At 51.1% G+C, this 12,761-nt stretch overlaps 5 protein-coding genes across 5 annotated transcripts; 3 read left to right on the top strand and 2 right to left on the bottom strand.

The window, feature by feature from the left end:
- Positions 1-227: 227 nt before the first annotated feature.
- On the top strand, positions 228-1,942 carry BDV14DRAFT_207415 (cytochrome P450; the record flags this gene model as incomplete). Its single annotated transcript, XM_073775132.1, has 4 exons — positions 228-619; positions 684-884; positions 931-1,694; positions 1,751-1,942. The coding sequence occupies exons 1-4, from the start codon at positions 244-246 to the stop codon at positions 1,940-1,942; spliced, it is 1,533 nt and encodes a 510-aa protein (XP_073630527.1). The 5' UTR covers positions 228-243.
- A 552-nt stretch (positions 1,943-2,494) lies between these two features.
- BDV14DRAFT_188331 (transcription factor domain-containing protein) lies at positions 2,495-4,660 on the bottom strand (the record flags this gene model as incomplete). The annotated part of the gene is made up of 6 exons (XM_073771051.1): positions 2,495-2,871; positions 2,941-3,236; positions 3,296-3,402; positions 3,453-4,425; positions 4,475-4,529; positions 4,579-4,660. 6 exons carry the CDS (start codon positions 4,658-4,660, stop codon positions 2,495-2,497), a joined length of 1,890 nt encoding a protein of 629 aa, XP_073630526.1.
- A 1,246-nt stretch (positions 4,661-5,906) lies between these two features.
- On the bottom strand, positions 5,907-7,741 carry BDV14DRAFT_188330 (acyl-CoA carboxylase subunit beta; the record flags this gene model as incomplete). Its single annotated transcript, XM_073771050.1, has 3 exons — positions 5,907-6,391; positions 6,462-7,047; positions 7,112-7,741. 3 exons carry the CDS (start codon positions 7,739-7,741, stop codon positions 5,907-5,909), a joined length of 1,701 nt encoding a protein of 566 aa, XP_073630525.1.
- Positions 7,742-7,951: 210 nt separating this feature from the next.
- On the top strand, positions 7,952-9,986 carry BDV14DRAFT_188329 (putative pyruvate carboxylase; the record flags this gene model as incomplete). Its single annotated transcript, XM_073771049.1, has 2 exons — positions 7,952-7,995; positions 8,045-9,986. The coding sequence occupies 2 exons, from the start codon at positions 7,952-7,954 to the stop codon at positions 9,984-9,986; spliced, it is 1,986 nt and encodes a 661-aa protein (XP_073630524.1).
- A 66-nt stretch (positions 9,987-10,052) lies between these two features.
- On the top strand, positions 10,053-11,728 carry BDV14DRAFT_27023 (putative inositol 5-phosphatase). Its single transcript, XM_073776415.1, has one exon. The coding sequence runs from the start codon at positions 10,244-10,246 to the stop codon at positions 11,579-11,581; it is 1,338 nt and encodes a 445-aa protein (XP_073630523.1). The 5' UTR covers positions 10,053-10,243; the 3' UTR covers positions 11,582-11,728.
- The last annotated feature ends 1,033 nt before the right edge of the window (positions 11,729-12,761 follow it).

Raw genomic sequence — 12,761 nt, 5'->3', positions numbered from 1 at the left:
ACTCAGTCCTTTCCTATGACTTGCCGACCGTCTTGCCTGTGTAATCATTGACAGACTGTCTCCTCACACGCAACACGACATAATGCATATAAGAGTAGTATGGAGTTCGTACTTAACTCCGCAGTGGCGGTGGGGGTGGGGTTGATCTGCAGGCCCATTGTCCCCAAGCTTTCCTCCCACTATAAATTACCCACCATCTTCCATCCCACAGCACCATGCACCCAACACTTCCTGATACTCAAAATGCACCTTCTAGCACTTCTTTCCCTTCTCCTGATCCTCTTGGTAGCCCGCTATATCCTCTCTCTCACCTACCTAACCTACAAAACACGCTCCCTCCGTTCCATCCCCGGCCCATTCTGGACCCGCTTTACGCGCCTGTGGTACTTTCGGCGCTTATGGAACGGGCATTTTGAAGATGAGAACATCAAACTACATGATAAATATGGACCTATTGTTCGGATTTCTCCAAACCACTACAGTGTCAGTGATCGGGCTGCACTGAAGACGATCTATGGGACTGGCACGAAGTTCGCAAAGGCCGCTTGGTATGAAGGGTGGAAGCATCCTGATTCGCAAAGGTGGACGCTGTTTCCGGATAGGGATTTTAAGAGGCATGGTCTGTTTTCCCATCTCTTGTCTTTGCTGGTGACGGTGGGCCTTTGAACTGATGTTACGTACAGGTGAGACCAGGAAGAGGTTCTCGAGTTTGTACTCTATGAGCTCGTTGGTACACTATGAGGAGTTTGTCGATTCGTGCGCGGATATCTTCTCTGAAAGGCTTAGGGAGTTCGCTGAGCGAGGCACCAAATTCAATCTTGGGGAATGGTTCCAGTTCTATGCTTTTGATGTTATTGGGGAGATTACATATGGGCAGCGCTTTGGTACGCTTCAATCAATGACTGGAGTCTGATGTACTGACATTTTTAGGCTTCCTTGACAGAGGCCATGACATCGACGGAACAATCGGTGCCTTGCAAAACCTCATGGCGTACAGCTCCCTGATAGGTATCTACCACGAATGGCACCCTCGCCTTTTCGGGCCCCTGAGCCAATTTTCCTGGTCTGGAGCAGGAGGACGCGCTTATCTCATGCGATACGTACAGGACAAGATTGCGCAGCACAGCGCCCAAGAGAAGTCTAAGAGCGATGTTGAGCACGGTGCACTCAAGACACAGACGTTCTTAGAGAAGATGATTCTCGCCCGAGATAAGGACCCCGAGAAGGTGACTGACTACCACGTCTTCATGATGGGTCTCTCGAATGTCATCGCCGGCTCAGACACCACGGCCATCAGTCTCTCCTCAATTATGTACCACCTCATCCACAACCCATGCGTGCTGCAGAAACTCCGCGCTGAGCTCGACGAGTTCACGGCTCAAGGAAAGGTCAGCGAGCCCCTCACATTCAAGGAAAGTCAAGAGATGCCGTACTTTCAAGCAGTCATGAAAGAGGCACTCCGGATGCATAGCGCAACGGGTCTACCCCTCTGGCGCGATGTCCCAGCCGGCGGCGCAGAAATCAGCGGGCATTTCTTCCCTGAGGGGACTGTTGTCGGTGTCAATTCGTGGGTTTCGCATTATGACGAGACGGTCTTTGAGAATGCTAGGTCTTTCAGGCCAGAAAGGTGGATCGAGGGTGAGGCCGATCCAGACCCGTCAAGATTGAAGGTTATGAATGAGACGTATATGCCGGTATGTCCGTCCCTATCGCCTACATTGGGGCAAGTACTAATTAGATATATGAGCAGTTCGGCCTCGGCTCGCGAACTTGTCTAGGAAAACACATCTCCATCTTAGAAATGTCGAAACTCATACCGCGGATTATTCGCGAGTTCGATTTCAGTACGAAAAACGAAGCATGGGATACACAAAACCACTGGTTCGTCAAGCCGACTGATTTCGAGGTGCAAATTCAGCGGCGAGGTGGAAGTAAAGCATAGGTGTCATTCCTAGGACAGAAGTCTAGTATAGATATACAATGTTCCAGATCCCCACATACTCTTTATGGCCTTTTCAATCATGGCCATACATATATTCTCAACACCCCAGAGCAAATTTTGAAGATAGGTCGTAGCATCAGTACGGCCCGTGCTATTGTTGGTATATATGTGCAAGTCGCTCCTTCCTCGAATATACCTGGGCGGGTCATTCCTTCCTTTGAATTTTGTGCTCCAGCTTCAGGGTCGTGCCTTCCCAACCTAGGTCGCCGGTAGCTACTCCTTCCCCATTGGTATCTATAGAGGTCGCTCCTTCCTCACTATAGAGATTTGAGGTAGCAACTTCCCCCGGAGTGCATGCCTCCGCGTTGCTCCTTTCGTGTTGGTTGATAGTGGTCAGGGAACTGGGATATAGATCGGTCTGAGGCCGCCATCTCCGTCTTTCTGCGTCAATAGCGCAGGCCTCCGTGGTGCAATTCCAGAATGAGCTCCGCAATCTTTGTCGAAACGTACAATGCCAGTCATTTTGCCCATCCATTGTGTCAATTTGACCTGCTATACAGCGCCTAGGCTCATACGTCTGTATTCCATGATCAGTCCGTTTAGATCCTTCATATCAGTGTGATCATATCTCGTTCCCGCCTCGCTCGTGCTGCCACTGTCATTATTCGACACTGCAACATCAGCGGTATCAGGATCGCTTTCGTCTTTGATCCGGTCGACAAGGATTCGTGCCAAGTGCCAGAATTCCGGCGAGTAGCTAATGAAGCCGACTTTCTTCCACAGCATATCTGCAGTATCCGGGATATGAAGGTCTTCTGGCTCTCGGCGCTCCCAGATCTTGCGCCAGTTTTCCAACCCTGTTTTGATGGGCACTAGGGTTGACTCGAATATAAGCGAGTTTTGCAGGTGAAATGTTAGGGAGTGAAGGCCTATATTTGAGTCAACATTGCCCTCTTGCTATACCATCGTCCTTGTTGATGAAATACTATATCACATACTCTGTACAGCCGTGAAGAGATTAAGACTCCCCATCTTGGCACATTCGTCCACTGATCCAGGAGATAAGTCCTTCTGGCAGATTTTCTTCACAAGGGCAGCGATCGATAGATTCTGACGCCAGAAGTCCGTCCTCTGCCATTGTTTCAGAGCAATGAAGCATCCCTCCGGGGACTCTGCTTGGAAGCAGGCTTCCGGACACGCCATTTCCATCTTCAATTCCGAGACAACCATGCGTGGTGGCGAGTTGTGGAAGATCGTGAGGGCCGCGTCAAAGAGGAATACGTACGTCATCGTCCTTTTTACTGGTTAGTATGCTTCGAACAGGCAGAGAAGATGCGCAATGGGCAATTAAACCTTATCAGAGCCTCGTGGATGGCGAAGTGCGTCCACCATGCCTCAGAACCCTTGTCCAAGGTGATATTGTGATGTGAGGCGGATGCGATTCCAATGTCCCTTGCAAGCTACGTTTATTGATTAATGATTGTCAGACATGCCAATGCAAATTACTCACAGTAACCATGGTAGCGTGTCTATATCGCCGTATTCTCGTCTTCGCTTCCAGTGACCCTTCTCTTTTCTGCAACGAGCAGACGAGATATGTTGCCTGAAGGCGCTCCAAGCACTTTTTCTTGCGCCCGAGTGCCTCCATCGATGCAGCCTCAGACTCGCCAGTCTCATCAGCAAATGCATCACTACTAAACACCAGTTCCTCGACGCAGTCAAGCCACATCCTCGCCGTTTTCGAATCTTCTGGGTACGGTGAGAGACACGCCCCAATCACGATCATAACACAAAGCAAAGCAAGCGGTGCTGTGTTAGCATTGAAAGACGGACGATGTACGAACGGGCAATTCGGATACCAGAGCGAAAAAAAATATCCCAAGAACCGCGTTATGTTACTTGGGGTGAAGAAAGAGCGACATTTGCTTTCCACATTGGCCGTCCATGTTAGCTTGACCACGCTTCCCTCTGTCTTTTGAGTGACCATGGCATGGAACTGATGAGTTATCTCGAACGTGCGGTCCGACAGGGGCCCAAGGTCCTGAAGACTATCGTGAAGCATTGATGGCTTAATAGTGTAACAGTTAAGGAACGCCTCATACGTCGTATAGAGACCACCCCCAGAGGATTCTTCGTTTCGAATGATTCTTTGCCTCTCCATCAGTGTTTCTGGCGCAAGGAACGTCCCCATCCCATTCTCACTGGTAAAGTTGGCTAGGAACTCCAATCTTTCCGCACTGATTATACTGTCAGAGCTCAGTTGCTCCGAGTATAGCCAGTCCAATGCAGCAAAATCGGATGGGTCCGGCATTTCCATGTTCAGCCAATAATCGTCTCCAAGCTCCTGGGACAAGGCATCCTCAAGGCCACTTGAAAGAGGCAAATTTGAGGTTGGCTGTACTTGCGCATCCTGATACAGTAGGCGATCATTCGTTCCACTTAGTTTGCCCTTGCACGTCCTCTCGTGGCGAGTCTTTGCGTCCCTGCCGGGGTGAGTTTCCTTTCCACTCTTCGGACTTCAAGTAAGCATACCTCCTTGTAAATGTCCGCTGGCAGAGGCTGCACTCATATGGCCTGATATTCTCGTCTATGCTCGTTAGCCAACAGTGCTCTCATACCGGGAGCGCCGCACTTACGAGATCTGAGGTGGCGTCGGAGATGCTCGGAGCGCGTAAAGTGCGTTGAGCAAAGGGCGCATCGCCATTGTGACTGTGACATTTGTGTGCCTATCTATATCACCAGCTGATTCATGAATGCTACACAAGCACATTTGAGTAATGGAAGCGAAGGAAGTTCAGCGGATGTGCGGGGGAGAAACGGACCCGAAGCGGAGCCGAAGATCGTCAAGCCCACCCAGTCCCAGTCCATACTATCAATCCCCATATCACCACCATCCATCCAGCCCTAACTCCCTTCCCTCTTACACCTAAACTCTCCCCATCCCCATCAATCACAACCCTATCCGCCCCCTCCCCAACCCACGGCTGCACAGCCAAAGACCCATTACTACCCCCTTCAACCACCGGCTCAAACGCATTCTCCAAAACCGCACACTCAACACGCTCCTCATTCTCCCCAATCGCGTTGCTAACCTCAATCGGTAAATGGAACACTGTATAATACTCCGTCCCATTTAGCCTGAATCCCTGATGCATGGAGATATTATATGATCCTCTCGCTGAGCCACCATCATCATTCTCGCCAGTACCAACACCAACAAAACACCCCGGCCAAACCCAATTCACGTGCTTCACTGTTGAACCTGGCTCAAGAGCGAGTACTGAGTCGATATACCCGCTCCCTCCATTATTTCCGTCTTCATCTTGATTTGTGTCTGTCCCATTCGCAATAGTAAGATTCCTCCCCGTCTCAAACGACGTCAAGAAAAGCGTCAAAGAATAGAACTTCGTAGATGCATCGGATTTGAATTCGGGTTCTAAAGGGAGGCGGCCGTTTCCTGAGACGTCGATTGATATATGTAGATTTTCTAAAGCGTAATTAACTCGTAAGTGCAAGACAGAGAGAGAAAGAGAGCGAAGACTCTAGTTAGGGAGCCGGGGGGGTAATTGGCTCACCTCCTCCTAATGGTGTATAAGGCTGCGGAGCATTTATTATTGCGAGGCCTGGGGTGTATATTTGGCCATTTATTATATTGAAGGAGGGCATCTTGGCAAATCTGTATGCAGGTACTGGAAACAGTCCTTGACAAAAAAAGAAAAGGGCATATTCGATCTTATGTAGCGCCTGCCAAGCAGTCAATTTCGGATAAATTAGCAGATGATATTGCGCAGGGCTGATGGTGTTTGCTGAATAATTTATTTGAGATGAGGGGGGAAATGACGCTGAGACATCTCTTTGGTAGCCTGAGACCCTTATATTTGTTGATTGAATATAAGATAGAACATATCTCTCTCAAGGCCAGCATCTATTTCTACACACTATCTTTCTACTCCGCAGTATACCCTCAACTATAGACAGCAACAACCCTCCCCGCCGCCCTCTCAGCAAGTCTAACCGGCAGAAGAACCTCATAAACATGCCTCGCCCAAGCACAAACAACCCCCCTCGTCCCCACCGGATCAACAATCTCCTCAACCCCAAACGCATTCGCCGTCCTTACAGGATTCATAAGTCGGCGATACTCCTCTTCTAACTCCTCATAGCGCTCTTTCCCTTCTCCCAGGCCCATTTCATCTGCCTGCCGCAACTCATGCCTATGGCCAACTTCAATGCCTCCTTCGAGGGGGAGGGAACCCCATTGTCCCGACGGCCAAGCGATTTGGACGTGTGGGTCGCGAGCACCGAGCATTATTCCGCCTGCGACGCCGTATGCGCGGCGCGTTATGACGCTGAATATGGGTGTTGTTGTGCTGAAGTAGGCCTTTGCTAGCTCGATGCCCCAGCGCATTGTTCCGCTTCGTTCGGCGAGGGTGCCGATTGCATAGCCCGCTACAGACGAAAGATTATTGAATAATGGTTTTTGGTAGGTCGGGGTTAAATGTGGATGGGGTGTACGTACGAACATCAACGAATTGCAACACCGGCAGATTCATAACATCGCAGAGCTTCAACAGCCTCGCTAATTTCTGGCTCCCCTGTGCATCCAGTGCGCCACTATTAACTTCGCAGTTCAGCGAGATGATACCAACCGGGCGTCCGCCTAGCCTTGCGAGTCCAGTGATAGCAGTCCTTCCCCAAAGATCGCCGATTTCAAAGAACGAGCCCTTGTCGACTACGCTCTTGATTATCGTCCAGGGGTTATACATCCTTGTTTGCTTGCGTGGTATAATCCTTCTCAGGGACTCATCTTCCCTATCTTCGGGGTCGGTGCAGGGTAGAACAGGTGGAGCGTTGTATTTCCCACAATTGGGTAGGTAGGAGAGGACAGTGCGTAGTTGCTCGAAACATTCAGCTTCATTAGCGGCCATGTTATCGATTGTCCCGTTTGTGCAGTGAATCATTGGACCGCCGAGGTCCTGGAATGAGAGGCCCTCTTCGAATGTCGCGTCTTTGACGACTTCAGGGCCTGCGTTGAAGAGGGAACCTATGTCCGCTGCCATGACGGAGAAGTGGCAGGCTGTTACGCGGGCTGCGCCGAGACCGATCTGCTTCATTGTCAGCTTTCATTTCTAAGATAAAAGGTTCTGGATACGTGATATGGAAGCATACCGCCGGTCCAAGAACAGCCCCAACATTCGGAATCCCCTCATTCAACTGCTGAATAACCTGATGGAACATCGGGACATAGGGCAAATAACTCCACCCCTCCTTCCTGATAGTCGTCACACTGCCACCGCCCGAACTCCCATCCACAAGCTTGACAACGGGTATCTTCAGCGCGAGGGCCAATTTCTCAACGTATATCGTCTTCCCCGCAGACGCACCGTCCGCATGCCCGCTTCGTAGTGAGAAGTCATCTGCTGTGAGGAGGACACGGCGACCGCGTACTTTTCCAAGACCCTGGACGTTATTACTCGGTATAAACGAGATGGGCTTTTCGCGCTGGGGTCCAGTTTTTTCCCATGTTACTGTTCCTGATAAGGAGCCGATTTCTTGGAATGTGTCGCGGTCGAGGACTTGTTCTAGGCGTTCGCGAACCCAGAGCTTGCCGGCTTGTTTCTGGCGTATGTAACCTCGTCGTGAAGGATCTGGGGTGTTCGCTATGTTCTTCAAGGTGTCGATTTGGCTGCGCACGTCGCTATAGTCTGCTGGGAGCGAGAGATGGTTTGAGACTTGGCGGAGGCGGGATTTGGCTGGTGATTCGGTATCAGAGGTTTTGGAGTCGTCATCGTCTGGCATCTTGCGTTATTGAAGTCTCATGAGTGTTCTGGGAGTAGGTGGACAATTGTTGTTGTTGTAGTGTTTTGTTTGCACATAGTTCGCAGTTCGTATGTAACTCATCCTTCCCCTCACGAGGGGTTGCCGAGGACCGAGGATTGCTTAGCAGACTTAAGCAAACCCCCAATCGATCCATATACTGCAAGTTATAACAACTCTCTAGACGCAAGCATGTCAGTAAGGCGACAGATCAAGCGACTTTTGGTGGCGAACAGGTCTGCTGCACTCAGCCGCCAGATATCGAACCCTTTGCTAACAAATCAGAGGCGAGATTGCCGTGCGCATCCTACAAGCAACAAGAGAAACCGATCCCACAATCGAAACACTCGCTCTATATACCGAAGATGATCGCTCACATTGCGACATTGGACGTCCTGATCATGCACTGCAGATTAGTTCAGAGGGGTACCTGGATATCGAGGCGCTGGTCAAGCTAGTCCAGCAACATGGCATTGATGCCATTCATCCAGGCTACGGGTTTTGTAGCGAGAGTGCTGAGTTTGCAAAGCGTATGCAGGATGTCGGGGTCTCTGTTATTGGACCCGGCTGTGAGATTCTAGAGCGCACGGGTGATAAGCTTCGCGCGAAGCAGTTGGCGAGGGAGAATGGTGTTCCTGTTTTGCCGACACTGGAATTCAGTATTGGCAAAGTGGGTACACCACAATCAGCGGATACAACCCGGATTAAAAAATTCGCGCAAGAAGTTGGGTATCCAGTCATTATCAAAGCCGTGGACGGCGGCGGAGGCAGGGGTATCAGGCTTGTAGGGGGAGATAAGGAGCTTGAGAGTGCCGTTCGAGCATCAACAGCAGAATCACCATCACAGACAATCTTCGTGGAAAAGGCAGCTGTTGACGGCTTCCACCACATCGAGATCCAGATCATCGGCGATGGCACGGATGTGCAGCATCTATGTGAGCGCGACTGCAGCGTGCAGAGGCGGTTCCAAAAAGTCGTTGAGATTGCGCCTTCGGTAATCCGGATTCAACATCGTGAACTGATTTCAAAAGTGGCCGACGCAGCAGTCCGCATGATGAAGGCCATTCGGTATGCTTCTCTTGGGACAGTGGAGTTTCTGGTCAACGAACGGCTGGGCGAGTTTTACTTCCTGGAGATCAACCCGCGGATCCAGGTCGAGCATACAATTACCGAAGCCATCATGGGCGTTGATCTCGTTCAAGCTCAACTGCAGATTGCGCAGGGACACTCCCTTTCTCAACTTGACCTGGGCACTTCACCAGAACCACGCGGTCACTCAATTCAACTTCGACTATACTCTGAGGATCCACGCGCGAATTTCTCATTGAGCGTGGGGAAGGTGACCGAGTTCAGTGTTCCAACGGGTAATGGAGTCCGCATTGATACGCATGTCGACATGTCAGGTCTCAGTCCGGTCATGGTAGGCGCACAATTTGACAATCTGCTAGCCAAAATCATAGTGACCGGCTCGTTGAGCTGGGAAGCAACAGTCCTGAAAACGCGGAGGGTGCTAGCAGACACGAGGATAGCAGGCGTCAAGACCAACCTTGATCTGCTGCGTGGTATAATCGGTCAAGAGGACTTCTTGGACGGATCAATAGATACCCAGTGGCTGGAGATGAACCTTGATCGGGCGGTGCAGACCGGCGATGACATCTCTCATACCCTCCAATCATCGTCACAGTTATCCTCATCTCGATCCTCTGCTACCCCGAGCATACCACAATCGAATCTGCTCTTCCGACCTGGGGACGCATGGTCAATCACTCTAGACCCATCAAACATCCCCCAGGGCCAGCAACAACAGCAGAAGCATCACCTAACTCTGAATCGCATCCTCCAAAACAATTTTCCAACCTCTCTCTCCGCAGAACTCACATACACGACGTCCTCCACATCGAACGCCTATACCATGACCCTCGCGTCAACAAACACAACCGCTTCAGCGATCACATCCTCGCATCGGCGCGGTGACCCTCGCAACCCACGACATATTGTCCTTCCGCTGTCGGGGAAATTGATTGAGATTTTTGTAGCTCCGGGCGATATAGTCAACGAGAATCAGGTCGTGGCGTTTGTGAAGCAGATGAAGATGGAGATTGAGGTGAGGAGTCCAAGAGCGGGAAGGGCGAGTTGGGTGTTGGAAATGGAAGAGGGGGATGGGGAGGATGTTGATGGAGGGGTGTTGTTGGTTGAGCTTGATGATGATCTGAAGGGGAAGCTGTAGTCGTCTCTCGTTAACGCAGAATGAAAATAGATTGTGGGCAGAGTTACGACAAACCATAATATATTTCTGAGACCGGAGCTAATGTTTACATCCGCTATAGTACATGTATCCTTATCGATAAGAGATAACGCTCCGATAAGAGGCTATCACATGGCCACAACGTCATCTCCGCCAGTCAAGCTTCAAGCTGAACAACCTCGCCTTCTCCCTTCCAACCCGATGAACCCCATTGACCGTATCAAAATACAATAAATAAAATGGACTACCTCCGCATCTACTTCCTAACCTACAACTGTGGCCTCAGCCTAATCGACATCGACCATTTCTCCTCGCACTTCTTCGACGCCTACCCCACCGCCGACACCACACCACCAGACCTGATAGTCCTCTCCCTCCAAGAAATCGCACCTTTAGCATACTCCTTCCTCGGCGGCTCCTTTTTAACGTCCTACTTCACCTCATACAACGCTGCAGTCGAACGAGCCGCACTCTCGAAATGGGATACGGCGTACGTGAATATCCTTACCGAGCACAGCGGGATGACGGCGCAGATGGTATTCGCGCGATCGGATGTCGTTGATCATCTTTCGCCGGTTGATATTGCGAAGGTTGGGTTTGGGGTGCAGGAGATCGGAAATAAGGGGGCTGTTGCGTCGCGGGTTAGTTATAGTAGTGGGAGGGAGGAAGATACGGGGAAGGGTGTGGATTTGACGCTTGTTGCGGCGCATTTGGCGCCTATGGAGGATGCTGTGGAGAGGAGGAATAGGGACTGGAGGAGTATGGTTGAACGGTTGGTTTTCAGTAGTGGGTTTGGTGGTGCTAGGGATGGATATGGGGATGGGAATGAAGAGAGTGAGGCCTTGCTAGGTGATTCTTCAAATTCGGGCTCGGATGGGAAGTATCCAGGTATCTACGCGCCATCAAGACATCTCTTTGTTGGAGGAGACTTGAACTACCGTACTGCCGACCGATTCCCTACACCAAGCGACAAGCACAAGTTCCCTCGGGCAGACGCAGAACCAGAAGACCCGCTGCACTTCACTCAACTTCTGAAAGATGACCAGCTAAAGCGCGAGATGGGACAGTCTCGATGCTTCCACGGACTATCAGAAGCTCCCATTACGTTCCCTCCAACATACAAATACCACCACAAAGCACAAGCAGCCGCCCGCGACCTCGTTCAACCGGACAGGGTCCCAGAATGGAAGTGGACAAGCCACCGGTGGCCCAGCTGGTGTGACCGCATCCTCTTTCTGGATACACCCCCCGGCCTAGGCGAAGAGGCAAAAGTCAGAGTTCTCAACTACGATGCTCTTCCCGTGTCACCAACCTCAGACCACCGCCCTGTCGCACTAACCGTTGACGTGCCCGTCGTCGAACAGAAACGCACAGGGGAGGCTCAGACGATAGCCCCGGCCCCGTTCTCAATAGACCCGGACTGGGCGCGTCGACGAGCCGTGGCGGAGAAGAAGGAATATATCGCTGGATGCCTTGCTTACCTTGGATTCACCCGGGAGGGCAATGCACTCGCGTTGGCCTCGGCCGTTGGGATCCTGGGGGCTTGGTTCGTCTTACGATCGTTGCTCAGTTCGTAGAGCGTCGGGCCTGGACCGCATCTATCGGTGAGGCTGCGAGGCTGTCACAGTCACACAGGCTTCGCAATGGCCTGCCACAACATAGGTTTTCGTTTCAAGATGCACCGCCCGTCGCGCGATGATACCGCCACTTTGTCGCGCGGGATCCAACGAATGCATAGTGTGGATAGCCGCCTAAATGGCCCTCATCTGACATAATCGAGCCCAAGACGCAGCATTCGATCCTTCTCTCAGCCGCTTTACCGCGGCATATGTTTCCCATGCGAAAACAAATGGGCTAGATCCGATCTTGCTATGGGGCTCAGCGCCACCGTGAGCCACCGTTCCATTGAAGTCGAGACTCCAGCTCGGCTGGTTACCGCATGGGACCTAGTGACGAACGAACGCTCTTGCAAGTGGAGCCATAGATACGGGTTGTACTGTTGTACTTGTACACAACCTGCACAGTAAATTGAACATCTTCAGTATATATTTCAATGTTGATACTTGTTGGAACGAATCACACGCATTGTAGCGCTCATCGGTAAAAAAGCGGTCAGGAGACGCTGGCGTCACCAAATGCGAGTTAGATTAATGAACAATCCACATCAATCTCATAGATCACAACGGCATCAAAATGATAGTCAAGCCACCAGGTGTCACAGATTCGGGTGTTTGACAAATTCTATGCTGTGTCACTGTCGGGTTAGGTCCGGCTAGAGTACCGAAGTACTAGTACCTAGGTCCGAGATCATGCAGAGGGCGGCATATCATCAGGTCCCCTGGTCGATGGCTCATTTGTCTCGATGTACAGAGTCGGCACTTGGTTCGTCGTATAGTCGCAAATTCTCGATGAAGAGCCTAGACAGTTCTTCAGAGGCTGCGGGTGTCGATCCCGGGAAGGATCCTCGAGGATGTGAACAAAGAAAGCATCGTTCGTCTCGCTCGCCCTACCATGCTGTGTCATGGTTGATCCCGCCCGATCTTCAGTGGCAATGAGTGAGATAGTACCGAGCAGTGGGTACACACATCCCCCTAGAGTCACACCTGGGTTACACGGCCTCAACGTACTGTATACCCTGTATAGCAGGGGATATGGACTAGTCGATCACCGCAATCGAGCAAGCAAAGCCGCACCTAAACTCAGCTTCAGAAAGGAGACGAGAACACAGAAGATCCTTGCCGCGGAGAAACCGCCTTC

This window comes from Aspergillus stella-maris (genome assembly GCF_047715825.1).
Source record: "Aspergillus stella-maris strain CBS 113639 unplaced genomic scaffold BDV14scaffold_13, whole genome shotgun sequence".
In the NCBI taxonomy this organism is placed as follows: Eukaryota; Fungi; Ascomycota; class Eurotiomycetes; order Eurotiales; family Aspergillaceae; genus Aspergillus; species Aspergillus stella-maris.
This window is presented reverse-complemented; position numbering and strand designations above follow the sequence as displayed.

Coding starts and splice junctions, on each gene's coding strand:
- BDV14DRAFT_27023 (XM_073776415.1), top strand. CDS start 10,244: ATGGACTACCTCCGCATCTACTTCCTAACCTACAACTGTGGCCTCAGC.